The following is a 19,365-nucleotide window of genomic DNA, read 5'->3' as shown; positions in this document are numbered from 1 at the left end:
GCCAGGGGAGGTTTAGGCTGGAGGTGAGGAGAAAGTTCTTCACTGAGAGAGTCATTGGACACTGGAATGGGCTGCCCGGGGAGGTGGTGGAGTCGCCGTCCCTGGAGCTGTTCAAGGCAGGATTGGACATGGCACTTGGTGCCATGGTCTAGCCTTGAGCTCTCTGGTAAAGGGTTGGACTCAATGATCTATGAGGTCTCTTCCAACCTTGATGATACTGTGATACTGTGATACTGTGAGATGATATTCTATAAAAATATGTAATTTATTAACTTCAACATTCTGAACTCTCACCATCCCCAACCACTGCATTTTAATATTAATGTTTGTTCTTACACAGTTATGGAACACATTCTAGGAATGACACCAAACAGAACCATTATTATCTAGCAAACATTCAAACAATAAACAGAGAGAGAGAATCCCTGGGGTCAATATGCTGCTTGTCCACTAAATGGGCTAAAGCTCCTTCTGCTCTATGGCAGAAGGCAGTAGGGAATTACAGAGGCATTTAAGCATTTACTCGCTTATTATTGTTACCCACTTATGGGGGCTAGCCACAGTCCAGACAGTGTCCAAATGCTTTCAGGAGACTCTGTCTTGTCGACACTGTGTCTTTAAATCTCTCAGCTTCAGGGGGAAATGCAGGCAATCTCTGACCTTGTTCTCCTGGCTTCTTCTGGACGATCTCTGTGTTAAGCAGGACCTTCAGGTGCAGAGGCAGATGTGGTGCAGTCTCAGCACGATGTCAGCTGGCCACACAGGCTGATTGTGTGCAGACATCCAGGGTCTGCTCCTGGTAACTCGCAGCAGTGGAGTTTCCCAGGCAGTGCTGAAGCAGCAGGGGTGCAATAGGGTGCAGGGCTGCACGGGGGCTGGGCTCCGTAGAGAAAGGCAGGCAGTACAGGCAAATAGCAGCAAGCAGTGAAGCAAAGAATGAGAGCGAGCAAGCAAGCAGGCTGGAAAGCACTTTGTTTACCTGTGTACCTCCTATTTATCAGATGTTGGCCACCAGAATGAGCAAGCAGCTTGGCAGTTAACCAAACCATATCATAATAGGCAAGGTCCACAGGCCTGCACCCCCCCCAAATATGTGAATAGCACAGGCATTGTACCCAGTGAGCCATAAGCTAGACGTGTGGGCTTACACAACTGTGTTACACACCCTGGGCAGGCCAGACTTTGTGGCACCAGGTCTGTTGTGTCCCTTTTGATAGGGAAACAGGTATAAGCCTATTTTGGCCCTATGGGCCCTCCACAACACCCTGTGTATCTTTGTCTGATGGTGCCCCTTTCTTTTGCTGTTAAAACATTTAATTCTTTCTACATCTGGATATTTGTTTGTAGTATTTAAGCTGAATATTAAAGATGATTAATAAGCTCAGAAATACGAGAAAAAAATGGCAGACTGGGTGCTGGCAAAACCAACTCCTGGGGCACTTATGTTATTTAAAGACAGTCTGGATGGACTATTCCTGTGTATTGTATGTATTTATATATCCTGCTGCTAGAGAAATGAATCTGATCATTTAATAACATTTTTTTGTCTCTAATTTTGACCACAATGAAGGTCTCAGCACCAGCAACACTGATTACAGGAAACAGAAGCACAAACAAGTGTTTCTCCTTACGTCATGTCTGATGCTAAGTGCAGTATTATTGCCAAAAATGTATTTCTGAAATACTTTTTTTTCAGAAAGAGATGAATAAAATAGCATAGAATCATAGAATCATAGAATCAACCAGGTTGGAAGAGACCTCCAAGATCATCCAGTCCAACCTAGCACCCAGCCCTAGCCACTCAACTAGAGCATGGCACTAATTGCCTCATCCAGGCTTTGCTTGAACACCTCCAGGGATGGTGCCTCCACCACCTCCCTGGGCAGCCCATTCCAATGCCAATCACTCTCTCTGGCAAGAACTTCCTCCTGACATTCAGCCTATAGTTCCCCCAGCACAACTTGAGACTGTGTCCCCTTGTTCTGTTGCTGGTTGCCCAGGAGAAGAGACCAACCCCACCTGGCTACAACCTCCCTTCAGGTAGTTGTAGACAGCAATGAGGTCCCTACATATGATGGCCTCTTTCTTGCTTTGTCTTCTATTATTTTGACACACATAGAGAACTTTTCAGAATTATTAATACAATCTGTTCCTCTTTACTTTGAGACACATAATACAGAAACTAAAGCTCTAAAGCAGGATGCTTTTCAGTAATTTGCAATCAAATATGCAAATTCCACAGCTAATTTTGGACATGCAATTATATGACTAATCACATTTCAGAAAGCCAAAAAATTTGCAATTGCATGCTTAAGTAGATGGCCAGGCCCCAACCCCACGTGGCTACTTTTGTTCTCTCGGGTCGTGAAAAACAGTTGCTTTGCTACAAAATGGCACCCACTGAAAATGCAATGTGTTTGTATGGGCAATTTGTGTGCCAGTTTTGGCACATCTTTGCTCTTATATTGTAACAGTAGCTAGGTTTGGAAAATACATAGCCCAACAATTTTTAAGCTTTCTGTCATTTTATGTGTGGCTGACCCTTGACTGAAATCCCTGTTGTGGTAGGCTGGCCGTAGATGGACCATATGGATCTGCAACCACTGATGTCTTCCACTATCGAGTGAGTGTGTGCATTGCAGCAGGAATTGGAGTCACACCATTTGCCTCTGTTTTAAAATCCATTTGGTACCAATGCTGCAATTCTAACACAGCACTGGCGTTGCAAAAGGTAGGTAAAAAAGTTTATTGCTCCATCAAAAAGTTACACAATCAAACTGAGTTTGAAAGGCAAGAGAAGCAATTCAGAGGTAGAGACTCGCTTGAGTGCTTTAACTTGGTCTCAGAAGCAGTCACTTGCTCTCCAGAAGCCTCAGGAGCTCTTGTGGGGTGGAGTCTCCCAAATTCACTGCCATTCCTTCAGAAAGAAGGTGGATCTAGATGCAGATTTTTGTAGTATTCAGATGAAGAATCAGATTTTCAATAACAATGATATAAGTGTAGAGCATCTTTCATATCCAGACAGAGAATTCTAGAGCTAAAAGATTTTTTTTCCCTCTTTTCTACCAAAAATAAACCCTACAAGGTAATCCGAGACAGAAGTGAAGGGCATCAGTAGCTCCTTGCTCAGCTGCAGTTCCCAGGAAGGTCTTTAGGCTGCATGTCCTGGTCCAGAATGCTGCATTCAGCAATCATTACCTGCTTTTCTCACCCTGCAGTCAGGATATTAGCCAGCATAGAAGGAACAGAGATGTATATATCAAGGTACATATTACTGCCTCAAATCACTTAAATTATTTTGTTGAAAAAATGTATTGAGCTCTGTGAGGCATGGATGGCACCAATTAGCATACTCTTGAACTGCTAACCCGTTATACACCTAGGGACATGTGAGACTGCACTGAGGAAGACAGGTGAAGAAGAGATAATGGCTGCAGTCGGGTGAGGTGTAAGAAGGTAGCAGAGAAAAAAAATAGCCATTAGCCATTCTCTTCCCTATCCACCACATTAAGTGGTAGCTTGTGGCCCTTACAGCTTCTTTTAGCTGATTTTCCAGGTAAAAGCTGAATCAGGAAGGGTTCAACATTTCACATTTAAGGACAAATGTTGAAATTGCACTGGAATGGACAGATCTCTGTGAAGAGCTCAGAGCTGACTGTGGGACAAAGGGACTTATCTTCTTAAACAATACCATGTTAAAACTGGCATTTTAATGACAGGCTGCCACTGAAAAGGCATCTGGGATTTTAGTAACTGAGGAGTTGAGGACAGGTTCAAATTGCCAGGGGGGATCTTTGAGGCAGAAAAAGCACTGAGAAGGGAAATCTATTTTAAAGGAAAAGAGTGATGTGAAAAGTGTATTTGCAAACACTATGATGGTACTAGAATAATCTTTTCTACTGAAAGTACAGCTACATATATGTGTATACACCTTATATATGTATATTATTAATATTCTAGATGGATATTCTTAATATTCTAGATGGATATTATTAATATTCTAGATGTATATTATTAATATTCTAAATGTATATTAGTAATATTCTAGATGTATGCAAGTAAACTTTTTCACTGCTGTTGTTATCTTAAAGGGAAAAGAACAGAGTTTAACTATGCATAGAGTGTACAGTATATCTCAGGGCACTCATCCATAGTTTAGGGAGAACCTCGGGCAAGTGTGCCTGCAAAGATAAATACATGGTGTGTTCTGCCACTGTTTTTTTGCTACAGAGTTGGGTTTTTTTTTCCTGAGTTCCTGTGCAATGAGGGCATGGAGTCAGTCATCAGCAACTTTGCAGATGACACTAAGCTGGGGGCAGATGTGGCTGGGTTGGAGGGCAGAAGGGCTCTGCAGCGGGACCTTGACCGCCTGGACAGATGGGCAGAGTCCAAGGGGATGGAGTTCAATAGCTCCAAGTGCAGGGTGCTGCACTTTGGCCACAGCAACCCCATGCAGAGATACAGGCTGGGGTTGGAGTGGCTGAGAGCAGCCAGACAGAGAGGGATCTGGGGGTGCTGATTGATACCCACCTGAACATGAGCCAGCAGTGTGCCCAGGTGGCCAAGAGAGCCAGTGGCATCCTGGCCTGCATCAGGAATGGTGTGGCCAGCAGGAGCAGGGAGGTCATTCTGCCTCTGTACTCTGCACTGCTTAGACCACACCTTGAGTCCTGTGTTCAGTTCTGGGCCCCCCAGTTTAGGAGGGACATTGAGATGCTTGAGCGTGTCCAGAGAAGGGCAACGAGGCTGGGGAGAGGCCTTGAGCACAGCCCTACGAGGAGAGGCTGAGGGAGCTGGGATTGGTTAGCCTGGAGAAGAGGAGGCTCAGGGGTGACCTTATTGCTGTCTACAACTACCTGAGGGGAGGTTGTGGCCAGGAGGAGGTTGCTCTCTTCTCTCAGGTGGCCAGCACCAGAACAAGAGGACACAGCCTCAGGCTGTGCCAGGGGAAATTTAGGCTGGAGGTGAGGAGAAAGTTCTTCCCTGAGAGAGTCATTGGACACTGGAATGGGCTGCCCGGGGAGGTGGTGGAGTCGCCGTCCCTGGAGCTGTTCAAGGCAGGACTGGACGTGGCACTTGGTGCCATGGTCTAGCCTTGAGCTCTGTGGTAAAGGGTTGGACTTGATGATCTGTGAGGTCTCTTCCAACCCTGATGATACTGAGAAATACTGTGAAAAGTATCACAACTTCTCTGTGTTCTTTCTCTATATCTTGGCTTCCTTCCTGGTGCAGTGGGAATATCAATACTTACTTTTCAAAGGTGTTATGAGGCTTCATCGATGTTTCTAAAACATTTTGAATGCCTGGATGAAAGGTCCTGGGGAAGTTCACAGCATTACTTACCAAATTCAGCAGTCAGTGAGAGCAATTAATCTCAGGGTTGCTCCACGCTTATTTTCCATTGGTTAAAAGCTTCCACTTGTGCTATAATTACAAATAATTGAATCTCCCTCAAAGTATTCAGCACTCTCTTTCTGCCACGATGAGTACCATAGAAATGTCTATTAAGGAAATAAATAAGAGGCTTTTCCTTTTTTAACAACTCTGCCTTGATTTGAGTACAGCTATCATTACGCTTAGTGAACTAATGTTTCTTAGCGCTGCCCACGCACGGTTGGGATATAAATACTCACAGCTTCCACAGTGTCTGCAGCTGTATGGTTTTAAAAGTCCAACAAATCAGAAGGAGCACACGTTTCTCAAACTGAATCTTCACAATTAGCCTTAGAGCCTTTATTTTTTTGCTTTGAGGAAGGGCACTACTACTAGTCACAGCTGAGAAGTTAGTGCTGGCTTTACTTCGGTGTCAAATGATTTTCATGTCAGAGGTCTTCGTTTTTCAGATCAGTTGCTGCTGAAAGTGATAAAATTGTACTGATCCATCAAGTGTTAATATTTGCAAATAACCACTTTCTCTTTTACCTTATATCACAGTATCACAGTATCATCAGGGTTGGAAGAGATAAGTAGGAGGGAATCAAGGTAAATCAAGTCACAATAAAAGAGTTCCAAATATCAACTTGTTACAAGCTTATACATTGTATTCTGTGCTGCTCTTTTTTCACCTCAAATGGTGTCTTTGGAGGTCCTGCAAAATAATTACAGTATCACAATTTACACAGTATCACAGTATCACAGCATCACCAAGGTTGGAAGAGACCTCACAGATCATCAAGTCCAACCCTTTACCACAGAGCTCAAGGCCAGACCATGGCACCAAGTGCCACGTCCAACCTTGCCTTGAACAGCTCCAGGGACGGCGACTCCACCACCTCCCCGGGCAGCCCATTCCAGTGGCCAATGACTCTCTCAGGGAAGAACTTTCTCCTCACCTCCAGCCTAAATCTCCCCTGGCACAGCCTGAGGCTGTGTCCTCTTGTTCTGGTGCTGGCCACCTGAGAGAAGAGAGCAACCTCCTCCTGGCCACAACCTCCCCTCAGGTAGTTGTAGACAGCAATAAGGTCACCCCTGAGCCTCCTCTTCTCCAGGCTAACCAATCCCAGCTCCCTCAGCCTCTCCTTGTAGGGCTGTGCTCAAGGCCTCTCCCCAGCCTCGTTGCCCTTCTCTGGACATGCTCAAGCATCTCAATGTCCCTCCTAAACTGGGGGGCCCAGAACTGAACACAGGACTCAAGGTATGGTCTAAGCAGTGCAGAGTCCAGGGGCAGAATGGCCTCCCTGCTCCTGCTGGCCACACCATTCCTGATGCAGGCCAGGATGCCACTGTCTCTCTTGGCCACCTGGGCACACTGCTGGCTCATGTTCAGGCGGGTATCAATCAGCACCCCCAGATCCCTCTCTGGCTGGCTGCTCTCCAGCCACTCTGACCCCAGCCTGTATCACTGCACATAGAGGTCCAAAAATAATGTTCAAAAGTAATGATGGATTGTGTGGAGAGAGCAGCAGAGTTTAAGAATCGCAGCCAGGCCCCAGGGAGGTGCCTGATGTTCAGGGAACTTCAGACATTCATTCTTCAGATGGTCAAGGAACTCCTAGCCTCATCACCAAGACAGCTGGACTGCCTGGAGAGAAGTGACTGCTCTAGTATCAGGTGTGGGCTGTACTCCTGCCCCCTTCACAGCACAGCATTGATGGAGAAGATTTCCAGGCAGGAATTCCTGAGTATTCTGAGGACTCCTTGAGCTAGCTCCTGCTTGGCCTAACACAACTGTATGTTTCAGGGTGTTAGTTAAGATCCTGAGAGGATAATCTCACCAGTCCTCAGGCTCTGCAGGCAGTTCTTGCTGCAAATCTGATTAACTTACACACAGATAAAACGTGCAAATGGTCAGCAGCCTGCAGTAGAAGAGGAGCAGGCAGAAATAAGTCTTGGGAATGATTAAAGGATGGAAAATTGGTCTCTTGGTGACAGATCCCAGGAATGTTTAGTTTGCCATAGAGAGGACCTGATCCCAGGCTCTAGTTTTGACCTGGGGACCAAAACTTTAATAACAGGCTTCCCACTCCAATAGACAACTAAGCCAAGATCCAGTATATCAAAGATGAAGCTAAAGAAATTTGGATGAGAGAAGTTGCAATGTTTAATCAGAGAGGAGGCTTTTGATCAACAGAAAACCAGCCATGGGACAGACATTAATTTTAGCCCTTTGGCAACTCTAAAATAGTAAACAAGGTAAACAAGAAATACTTTAAGAGGAGCAGGGGCATTCTGTAGCCTGTTTTATACAAGCTATAAAAGGTCTTGAAGAACATCACTCTATCTTCAAGCACATCAACTGTTAAGGTTGCAAAACTGTTCAGCAATCAACTTCCTTGCTTCAGTGGGGAATAAAACCAAACCTCCATTTTAAATGCTGCTGAAAAGAAATCCAAACTTCGAAGGAATAATCAATATTTGCAAGAAATGCAGTGTTAGGTACAATAAATGAGAGCTGAGGTGCACTGGCATGGAGAGATGCGAAATGGATACATGGCTATCTTTGCTAGCACATTAATCTATTCACTCAATGTTTAAGGGTAAAGTGAACGTTTTGACAGCCAGAAATCACATCACCCCAATTAGGTGCAGTTCTTACACTTAGAGTGGAGAAGTGCCACACACTATGTGGTTGTGCTAGTTTGAAGCTAGCTAGAATGTTTTGGTGAGAAGAACTAGATGACAGGCTGTGAAAGGAAAGCAGAATGATGACTGCTTCACTCACAGGCTTACTGGGAGATACAAGAAGAAGAATCACAACATAGACAAGGCACTTCTGCCTGGGAACTGGCTGAGCTGCATTTCTCTCTAGCCTCTCTCTGCCAGGTTTTTCTGACTAATCCACTTTGCTTCCGAACTCCCTGGCCAAACCTCCATTCCTCCTTGGGACTGGGGTAAGGTTGAGAGGGTTGGGAGAAGGTGGAAGGGTGGTTGAGAGCCTCTCCTGGGGACTCAGGTTTCTGGGAGGGCTGTTGTGTTTCTGTATTACCTTTTCCCTTGTCTATTTCTGTCTATAACTGTATATACTGTAACTATCTGCTTGTATATTGTGCTAGCTGTAAATATAAGCTTCATTCAATTTCCAGAGCTGGCTGAGTCTAGTCTGGGTGATTTCCAAAGTGTGGGGGGGTGGGGAACACCCAAACCATCACAGTGGTTAATGACTTGAGCCAACCATTAAGGAAGTTTTATTGAAAGCTTGCTTCTTTTTAAGTCTCTCTACTTTTATCTGACAGGTTTACTTTTACTGGATTTGCCGAGAGCCATCAGCATTTGAGTGGTTTGCTGATCTGCTGTTCCATTTGGAAACAAAAATGGCTGAAAAGGGGAAAAATTATTTTCTAAGTTATCATATATTTCTTACTGGCTGGAATGAAAGTCAGGTAATAATGAAACTCTTACAAGTTTGAGTTAATGTACCTTGCTTTTCTGGTATGGTAACATATGGAACAGGAACAGCTGAATAAATGATGGATGAAGCAATCAGACAAAGACCTGTAAATATAAAGATCCTGAGCCATTTGTTTCCCTTTCATACTGAGGAAAACAAGAGTGCTGAAATTAGGCGAGTGATCCTTTCAGTGGTGTATTTTGGTTTGGGCAGTGCTGATTACCAGATGTCTCACCAAAAAAGTCTAGAGAGCTTTTTAGCACTTGCAAAGAGACATTTTGTCCATGTGTTTCAAATAGTCTTTAAATAGATGCTGGCATTTTGGTACTGAAACGTGGAGGTGTGTATAAAAACCATTTCAGTTTACTCTTCTTTTTTACTGTAATTTCTGTTGTTCACATATCTGCCCAGTGCACTTCTGAACCTGCTGTGATTGGAACATTTGGGCAAGAAAAATCTATGGTCCACTACATGTTGCTTGAAAAGATGTTTTCGGTGACTGATTTTAAATATGACATCTCATAGTTCTATTCAGTGGGATTTCATTATTCTTCCCCTGTACTCAGCACTGCTCAGGCCACACCTTGAGTGCTGTGTCCAGTTCTGGGCTCCTCAATTCAAGAGAGATGTTGAGGTGCTGGAAGGTGTCCAGAGAAGGGCAGCAAGGCTGGGGAGGGGCCTGGAACACAAACCCTATGAGGAGAGGCTGAAGGAGCTGGGGGTGTGCAGCCTGGAGCAGAGGAGGCTCAGGGGGGACCTCATTGCTGTCTACAACTACCTGAAGGGAGGTTGTAGCCAGGTGGGGTTGGTCTCTTCTTCCAGGCAACCAGCAATAGAACAAGGGGACACAGTCTCAAGTTGTGCTGGGGGAAGTATAGGCTGGATGTTAGGAGGAAGTTGTTGGCAGAGAGAGTGATTGGCATTGGAATGGGCTGCCCAGGGAGGTGGTGGAGTCACTGTCCCTGGAGGTGTTCAAGCAAAGCCTGGATGAGGCACTTAGTGCCATGGTTTGGTTGACTGGCTAGGGCTGGGTGCCAGGTTGGACTGGCTGATCTTGGAGGTTTCTTCCAACCTGGTTGATTCTGTGATTCTATGATTGTATGATTCATGGGATGCCACCTTGAGGCACTTAATCCCTAAGACTGGGTCAGTATTATTCAACCTCGTCAGCCTTTGCCTAGACTCAAATGAGATTATTTTCTCTCCTTTGTTTTTTTGGTTTGGTTTGTTTGTTTTTTTTTTTGGGGGGGGGGGGGGGGGGGAGGGAGGGGAGATTGTTTTGTTTGTCTGTTTTTTAAATGGATCAGTTAGCTCAGAGTGCAGAGTTAGGCACCCACCAGAAAAAATCTCAGAGCAAAGTCTTTGCTTTACTGTTTCATTTCCTGCTATCTCCTTTGAGTGGACTGTCTAACAGAAATTAAAACAACAAAAAACCCCCAAACAGATTTCATAGAACTTTTACCTTCTTGCTTCTGCTGCCACAAACCCCACACTGCTTTTGTATTCTTTCCCTAGGATTTCTGTCAAGCAATGAGGCATGTGCATAATGCTGTATTCAGATAAAACATGCTCCCCCTGTGAAGTGTTTGGTAGTTATAGAAACTGCCAGTCTGCATTGTATCACAGGGTACTCCCTACAACCTGCTTTGAAAGAGTCACAGAACTTTAGAGGTTGTAAAGGACCTCCAGAGATTATAGAGTCCAACCTCCATGCCAAGGCAGGATCCCCTAGGGTAGTCCACATAGGAATGCATTCAGGTGGGTTTTGAAAGTCTCCAGAGAAGGAGAGCCCACAACCTCTCTGGGCAGCCTGCTCCAGTGTTCCATCATCCTCATTGTAAAGTTTCTCTTCATGTTGAGGTGAAACCTTCTATGTTCCAATTTGTAGCTGCTGCTCCTTGTTTTATCACTGCTGACCACTGAAAAAAGGCTGGTCTCATTCACTTGACACCCACCCCTCAGGTACTTCCATACATTGATCAGATCTCCCCTCAGCATTCTCCAGATTAAACAGCATGAGGTTTCTCAGTCTCCTTGTAGGGGAGGTACTCAAGTACCCCAGTCATCTTTGTGGCTCTCCAATGAACTCTTTCCAGCAGATCCCTGTCTCTCTTGAACTGGGGAGCCCAAAATCAGACACAGTATTCCAGGTGTGGTCTCACCAAGGCAGAGTAGAGGGGGAGAAGAAGCTATTGAGGAATCTAATAAAACACAAAGTTGCCCTCATCTCTCAGATGTCATCATCCTACCTTCTTCATGGGCAAATATCAGGTTAGAAATCAGATAGGGAGACAGTTGGGATGTCTGACCCTCTTCACTTCTGTGCCCTGCAGTTTTCCAAAGTGCCTCCTTCTTTTCAAACCCTGCTGTCCAGTCTCTTGTCAGCACTGTCTCATTATCCTCTGCTGCTGGTTACATGACACAAGAGCAGCCCTGGGCTTGCCTCTGGAGTCCCACAGCATCCCACTTTCTAAAAGGCTGTGTGGAAAGAGGAATGCTCTTCAGTGGCTACTTCTACCCTGACCAAGCACAGGGAACAGTGCTTCCTAATAGTTCCACTTTCTTTCAGACATCCACAAAGTTCCCTCATCCTCTAAGAGTTACTTTAGCAAATTCTAGTTCATTACTGCTCAAAATTTGAGCTTCAGTAGGATGCTTTACTTTTCCCTTCGCAAACAACAAAAGCAGCACTTTCCCCATTCCCTCCCTGTCTCACCATGCAGATGGCCAATAGCTGGGAGAAGCTGAGCCCAAGCAGGCTGGGCAATTTACAGCTTCTAGTGCACCCTTCACTACAGGCAGGTCTTCTCAGATAAAACTGCTTCTTCAGTGCTTCAAGCTCTTTGTAGATTCCATGTTGGCAACAGATGGTCAAACAGATATGGCACACGTCTGCCTCTTCCTGGACAAGAAATCATGCTTCAGACTACTGTTCCCTGCAATGCCCCTGGGATTCCTAGGCAACTTCAATGCTGTGAGCTATAGCAAGGGCTAACACAGGCACTCCTGGAGAAGTTCCACTTAGTGCAAACAGAAATAGCCATCTGCCCAGTGGCACAATTTTGCTGTGAACAATTAAAAATTCCCTCATTTCCTCATCTCCAACTCCCACCAAACACTTCAAGTTCTTTCTTAGACTATTCCAAGTCTGCCATGACATTGTCCCAAATCAACAAGAAGATCCATTTTGGGAACATGACCTCTTGTGTCAACTATGCTTGACCAGAATAACTGAGTTGTTAAAAACCATGGAGGACTCATTAGCACAAGAAATTAGCTGTCAGCCCATGGCTTGGATGGCAACACTCTATGCTGGGTTAGGAACTGGCTGGAGGGTCAGACCCAGAGAGTGGTGGTGAATGGTGCCACATCCAGCTGGCGGCCAGTCACTAGTGGTGTCCCTCAGGGATCAGTGCTGGGCCCCATCCTCTTTAACATCTTCATAGATGATCTGGATGAGGGCATGGAGTCAGTCATCAGCAAGTGTGCAGATGACACTAAGCTGGGGGTAGATGTGATTGAGTTGGAGGGCAGAAGGGCTCTGCAGCGGGACCTTGACTGCCTGGACAGATGGGCAGAGTCCAAGGGGATGGCATTCAACAGCTCCAAGTGCAGGGTGCTGCAGAGATACAGGCTGGGGTTGGAGTGGCTGAGAGCAGCCAGACAGAGAGGGATCTGGGGGTGCTGATTGATACCCACCTGAACATGAGCCAGCAGTGTGCCCAGGTGGCCAAGAGAGCCAGTGGCATCCTGGCCTGCATCAGGAATGGTGTGGCCAGCAGGAGCAGGGAGGTCATTCTGCCCCTGTACTCTGCACTGGTTAGACCATACCTTGAGTACTGTGTTCAGTTCTGGGCCCCCCAGTTTAGGAGGGACATTGAGATGCTTGAGCGTGTCCAGAGAAGGGCGACGAGGCTGGGGAGAGGCCTTGAGCACAGCCCTACGAGGAGAGGCTGAGGGAGCTGGGATTGGTTAGCCTGGAGAAGAGGAGGCTCAGGGGAGACCTTATTGTTGTCTACAACTACCTGAGGGGAGGTTGTGGCCAGGAGGAGGTTGCTCTCTTCTCTCAGGTGGCCAGCACCAGAACAAGAGGACACAGCCTCAGGCTGTGCTAGGGGAAATTTAGGCTGGAGGTGAGGAGAAAGTTCTTCCCTGAGAGAGTCATTGGACACTGGAATGGGCTGCCCGGGGAGGTGGTGGAGTCGCCGTCCCTGGAGCTGTTCAAGGCAGGACTGGACGTGGCACTTGGTGCCATGGTCTGGCCTTGAGCTCTGTGCTAAAGGGTTGGACTTGATGATCTATGAGGTCTCTTCAAACCCTGATGATACTGTGATACTGTGAAATATACAACATTCCAGGAAACAGATCTACATTGTATCAGCCACTTCTGCAAGAGATGATAATGGTGCCCCCTTCATGCTAGGGTTGGAACTAAGTGTAAAGCCCAGTTTTTAACTTTGCTCTGGTAGTTTCTTGGCAGTGACAGTAACAATGACAGTCTGTGGTGAGAACAAGCGTAGTACTCCTACATGAAAGTAACATGTGCTAGTCTGAAGCTAGCTGGAATATTTTGGTGAGAAGGATTAGATCACAGGCTGTGAAAGAGAAACAAATGGTGATGTCTACTTCACTCATAGGCTTGCTGAGATGTATAAGAACAAGAATCCAAACATAGATAAGGTATTTGCACTTCGGGCACTGCCTGAGCTCTGGGCTGTGTTTTTTCTCTCTAACCTCACCCTCCATCTCTCTGATTAATCCACTTTGCTTCCTAACCCTAACACTTTGCTGACCCTCCACTCTGCCTTGGGGCACAAGGCAACGTCTGAGGTAAGGTAGAGGGGTGGGAGAAGGTGGAAGGGCAGTTGGGAGCCCCTCCTGGGGACTCAGGTTTCTGGGAGGGGAGTTGTGTTTCTGCATTACCTTTTCCCTTGTCTATTTCTGTCTATAACTGTATATACTGTAACTATCTGCTTGTATATTGAGCTAGCTGTAAATATAAGCTTCATTCAACTTCCAGAGCCAGCTCAGTCTATTCTGGGTGATTTCCAAACTGGGTGGGGGGTGGGGAACACCCATAGCTTCACACAGCACCATTAGGAGAGCTTTACAATTATTTTTTTTCTGCACCTAAGAGGTACTCAGCATGGTATTAAGTGTAGCATAGGGAGTGAGAGACAGTAAACACCCGTGAAAACCAGGATTTGCTTTCTTGTCACTAGGACCTATGCAGCTCACTTAGTTGAGTGCTTTGTCCAAACTCTTCCATTTCCTGCACCTGTCTCCAGCTGAGTGCAAGAGTCAAACCACTCAGGCTTTTACCTCTGCCAAGCTGGTACATTCACCTCCTTAAGGTGCATGTAATTGCTAATACTTATTGTCAAACACTGTTATAGTACACTTTGCTACCTTTCCTAAACTCCAGCTTGTCTTTAACATAGTGACTGTCACTTCAGGATCAGCAATGAAGGAAATGCAGGGTGACATATTCAGAGGTTGAGAAGAGGTTTAGGAATCTCAGACCTCCCTGTAAAAGTGACTGAGACTCTTAGGCCCAGGCCAGTAAAAACAAGTATTTCATCTCAGTTACATTCAGAGATTTCATCACAAGAAACAACTCCTTTGAAGTTTTGGAACTGCTTTTTATGATTCTAATAATTGCAAACTCTTGAGTCCCCCTCTCTGATAATTACACCATTTCCTTTCCCCCGTTAATACTTCTGCCTTTCACAATGAACCAGAATTATTGCTTTCTCCTCTTCCTGGAAAATAAAGTTCACTTACTTGGGACATATGTTGTATCAAATGATTACCTTGTCAATTTGCCTTTAGGCTACCCACATAGCCCTACATTATGATGACAAGAGGGATGTAATTACTGGTTTGAGACAGAAGACCTGCTATGGAAGGCCAAACTGGGACAAAGAATTCAAGCAACTAGCTGAAAACCACCCGAGGTAAGGCAAGTTGGCTTCTACCCTTGTTAGATGACTCTTCCCTCAGCATAAAGGGTGGGAGAAGAGGAGGGCAAAACATTCTAAATGACCCTTTTAAAATAATTTAGGGTGGTTTCTTTTTTGCTGCGTGGAAAGAAGATTTATTCTTAATGAAGCTTTTAATGAAGAAATCTCGGAAAGAGAATGCCAATAAAATCTAATTTTTGGACAAGAAAATCTAATATTTAGAAGTATTTCAATATCCTGGCCTTTGTCCAGATATAATTGAAACACACAATCCAATTACTGTTCTGCACAAAGGACAAAGTAGCATTAATTTCCCTTGAAGATGGTTATTAAAGAGATAAACTGTGATTTTTTTTTTCCCCTTATGTCAAGGATATGTTTGTTCCCCTAACATATTTGGCTACTCTTGCAAGACTATGCAGCTCTGTTATTAGTTCACCTCTGCTGGTGAAGACAGGTCATTTGAACTCGGTGGATTTGCTAGTGGTCGGAGAAAAGCTGCTTTGTTCCTGAAAGCCTTTGAAGCAACAACTTGAAATAGTTTGTGTTCAGCAGTAGAAAATTCCAGAATCCTTGTGACTCTTTATGATTTTCAAACATTTACCTACTAATGCAAAAATAAAGCTTGCACTTGGGAGACAGAGATACAAAAAGAGAAAGATGAAAACTTCTTAAGATGAAAAAGACCCAAGAAAAAGCTGAAAGGGAGGAGATGAAAGAGAATAGAGCAAGCTACTGCAATGCCATGAAATTGCAAAAATAACAGTAATAGAGAAACCACTTGGTGGAGGTCAAAATAAACACAATCAGGAAACACAAAAGATTAAAAATAGAAGAAGGCCAAGGGTAGAAAATACTATTTTGGAAAGACCTTTAAGAGGGATTCCACTGCATTATCAGAGCCTTTAAAGTCACCTTTGAAATATTACTTTTTGCCACTTCCCTTAAGTATGACTGAGTAAAAAATCTCTTTTTCTGATGGGCATCAAGTTTCTATGCTGCATCTTGTGGTAGTTGCATAGAAAGCCAGTCCTAAAGTGCCAAAAATTTTGCTTCTGAATCTAGATGACCACGTTTATAGTCAATGTTGAACCTCTTAAAGAAATCCTTGCATTAAATAAGGATTCCTTATGAGAAAAACCCACTCTGCCTTTTCTTGCTCTGAGTTACAGAAGGTTGAAAAAGCAAAGAAACTCAAGAGTTGCTGGAACAATCAGTTTTACAAACTGACTGAATTTTTGGGTCCCTGCACCTAAGTCCAGTTGTTTCCTTTGGCTGCAGCAGCATCTCCTACTACATTAGGAAGATTACACCACTCCAGGTTAAACCGAGTGAAACTGAGCACCTGAGCAACAGGGGCACTACCTCTGGGGTTGGCCTCCAAAATCCTATCTGCAGTCTCTCTTTTACAGGCGCATACTTTTTGAAACTTATGCTGTCACTTGTCACCTGCACTGCATTTAGGTAGACTGAGCTCTCTCTGGTAGCACAACACATGTTTATTTGTGTGCACATATATGTACCTATAGAGAGAAATATTTTTCAGTGCAACATGTGCTGTGTACTTAGGAGCAAACCCTTTAAGGTGTTTTGCAGCAAGCAGTCAGGATTCCAAGTCCCTGTAACAGACAGGTGTGTTTGCAGCATTGCTTGTTACATCAGTCATCTTCTTTCAGAAGAACTACCTACTTAGAAACTTTGCTGCTAAAGCGAACATGTGAAAAGTGTCCACAGGCAGAAAGGGGTTAAAAAGAGGAGGGAAAAACAAAAGAGAGCAAGAGAGAAGAGAGAAAGAAAGAAGGAAAAGAAGGGAAAGAAGGGAAAGAAGGGAAAGAATGGAGGGAGGAAGGGAGGAAGGGAGGAAGGGAGGAAGGGAGGAAGGGAGGAAGGGAGGAAGGGAGGAAGGGAGGAAGGGAGGAAGGGAGGAAGGGAGGAAGGGAGGAAGGGAGGAAGGGAGGAAGGGAGGAAGGGAGGAAGGGAGGAAGGGAGGAAGGGAGGAAGGGAGGAAAGAAAGAAAGAAAGAAAGAAAGAAAGAAAGAAAGAAAGAAAGAAAGAAAGAAAGAAAGAAAGAAAGAAAGAAAGAAAGAAAGAAAGAGAAAGAAAGAAAGGAAGGAAGGAAGGAAGGAAAGAAAGAAAGAAAGAAAGGAAGGAAGGAAAGGAAGGAAAGGAAAAAGGAAAGGAAAGGAAAGGAAAGGAAAGGAAAAAGGAAAGGAAAGGAAAGGAAAGGAAAGGAAAGGAAAGGAAAGGAAAGGAAAGGAAAGGAAAGGAAAGGAAAGGAAAGGAAAGGAAAGGAAAGGAAAGGAAAGGAAAGGAAAGGAAAGGAAAGGAAAGGAAAGGAAAGGAAAGGAAAGGAAAGGAAAGGAAAGGAAAGGAAAGGAAAGGAAAGGAAAGGAAAGGAAAGGAAAGGAAAGGAAAGGAAAGGAAAGGAAAGGAAAGGAAAGGAAAGGAAAGGAAAGGAAAGGAAAGGAAAGGAAAGGAAAGGAAAGGAAAGGAAAGGAAAGGAAAGGAAAGGAAAGGAAAGGAAAGGAAAGGAAAGGAAAGGAAAGGAAAGGAAAGGAAAGGAAAGGGAGAGAAAGAGAGGGAGAGAGAGAGAAAATAACTCAGAAGTAACTGTGAATGCTGTATGTTTTTAAGGAAAGATTAATCAGTTCAAATGGAGGAAGCACTGAAAATTTTCAGTGTTTGGTTCTCCGATCAAGAAGCACTATGAAGGTCAAATCCTTTTAAAATCATCACTTCAATGGCATTTCAATGTAATTTAAAATTGTTAGTGACCTGTACTGTAGCAATTTAAATAAACACTACAGCCCCAAATAACAGACTCAGAAGCATTAGTCACACTGCAGTACTTTGTGCCAGTTATGCAAATCTTTTGAGATTTATTTCTCAAACAAATAAAATAGAATCCAAAGATGCAAAGCAAAGCCAAACAAAAGGCACAGTTTAACCACTTCCTCTGCTACTCTCACATTTTCATTGTTATTGTGATTACAGCAACAGTATTGGAGTATTCTACTGTGGACCCAAGACTCTCTCTAGGATCCTTCAAAAGACATGCAGCACATATTCCTCAGTTGATCCAAGAGGAGTTCACTTTCACTATAACGAAGAAAGTTTCTAGGCTGTACTTCTCAGCAACATAATCAGCATTACCAAAGCATGGATTTTTTTTCCTCAGCTTCTCCTGTCCCCTACTCGTTTTGAAGGGTTTGGGCCAAATACTATGAAATGTGAATTGAAGTAGACACATTCATTTCAGTAGAAAAATGCCATCCTATGCCAGCTAAAGATTTGGATCCTATCTTCAGCCTTTCCTTCAGAATACCAAAGGGGCAATTCTCTATTGCCAACCTGATGCTGTGACTTCATCTACATAACTGTGTGAAGACAACCACAAACCACTAACTCTAGAAGAAAGAGGCATGAGTAAAATGGGAACTGCAGCTCACTGTTGTGTATGATCAGACTACTGGCACAGGTGACACACATTCCTCCTACTTAAATTGTACCCAGGAATTCAAAGCATTTCCCTTCCCAGTGTTCTGATTTTGCACTGATTTAGGGCCTCCCACTGCACACATCCACATCCATACCCATTCAGGTTTTGTCCCTTATCAATACTGTTTATAAACACATTGCCCAACAAATTCCTTTTGCCCTATCAAACTTCACCTTTCAGACCTGCCATTTCCACAGCTAATATGTTCTGAGGGTTAGTATGTTAACGAGACTCCATAAGATGTTACACTCAGCCAATGAATCTCCTGCGACAGAAAGGAAACTGACACTGTGGAAAAAGGTTTCAAGTGTCTTTTAAATGTCACACGGCTCCATGGGCACTGGAGAGTGGACTTTAAAAGATACAGAATCACAGATATATGACAGAGTGACTGAGGTAGGCAGGCAGTCTGAGAGATCACCTATTCCATAACTCTCTCACAGAGCTCATTCTCTGAAGACAGAAGTGATGCTTGCATTCTTCCAGACCTCAGGAACCTCCTCCCATCACCATGACCATTCAAAGATAATGAAAAAGGGCCAGCTTCCTCAACACTTATGGGGCCATCCCATCAGTTCCCATAGGACTGCTTAAAAGCTCCCTAACCTGGTCCTCCTTCACTGAGCATAAGTCTGAACTGCTCCAGAGTTTTCCACTTTCCTCACAGGTCTGAGAGCTCTGAAGGTAATCCCTTACTTGTAAAGGCTGAGGCAAAAAAGGCACTGAGTACCTCTCCCTTCTCCACGTCCTTGGACACCAGGTCCCCATCCCATTCATCAGAGGACCAAAATTTTCCTAATCTTCCTTTCCCTCTTCATGCAGGTGTAGTAGTCCTTCTTGTTGCTCTTCACCTCTCCCAACATATTCAATTCCCATGGTGTTTTGGCTTCCCTTAACCTCATCCACCATATAGTGTCTCTGTATCTTTCCTGCATCCCCTCTTGAACTTACTGAATACCTCCTGTTGTGCTTTAGCTTTGTCAGAAGAGATTTGTTCATTCATGTAGGTCTCCTACCACTCTTGCTTGCCTTACTACACAGAAAGAGGGATCATTTTTCAGCTTAGAGGAGGTAAT

General features: G+C 44.4%; 1 protein-coding gene across 1 annotated transcript in view; it reads left to right on the top strand.

Moving 5' to 3' along the window:
• The window catches only part of NOX3 (NADPH oxidase 3), a 54,675-nt gene extending 36,764 nt beyond the window's left edge, over positions 1 to 17,911 (top strand). The window contains exons 10-13 of the mRNA XM_064169132.1: positions 2,569 to 2,731; positions 8,673 to 8,819; positions 14,660 to 14,784; positions 17,785 to 17,911. Of these exons, the coding sequence (XP_064025202.1) occupies positions 2,569 to 2,731; positions 8,673 to 8,819; positions 14,660 to 14,784; positions 17,785 to 17,911 (562 nt within the window). The remainder of the gene's footprint in view (positions 1 to 2,568; positions 2,732 to 8,672; positions 8,820 to 14,659; positions 14,785 to 17,784) is intronic.
• Positions 17,912 to 19,365: the final 1,454 nt, after the last annotated feature.

Source organism: Pogoniulus pusillus, chromosome 31 (assembly GCF_015220805.1).
Source record: "Pogoniulus pusillus isolate bPogPus1 chromosome 31, bPogPus1.pri, whole genome shotgun sequence".
NCBI classification, from domain to species: Eukaryota; Metazoa; Chordata; class Aves; order Piciformes; family Lybiidae; genus Pogoniulus; species Pogoniulus pusillus.
The sequence above is the reverse complement of the archived record's forward strand: the minus strand, read 5'-3'. Positions and strand labels throughout refer to the sequence as shown.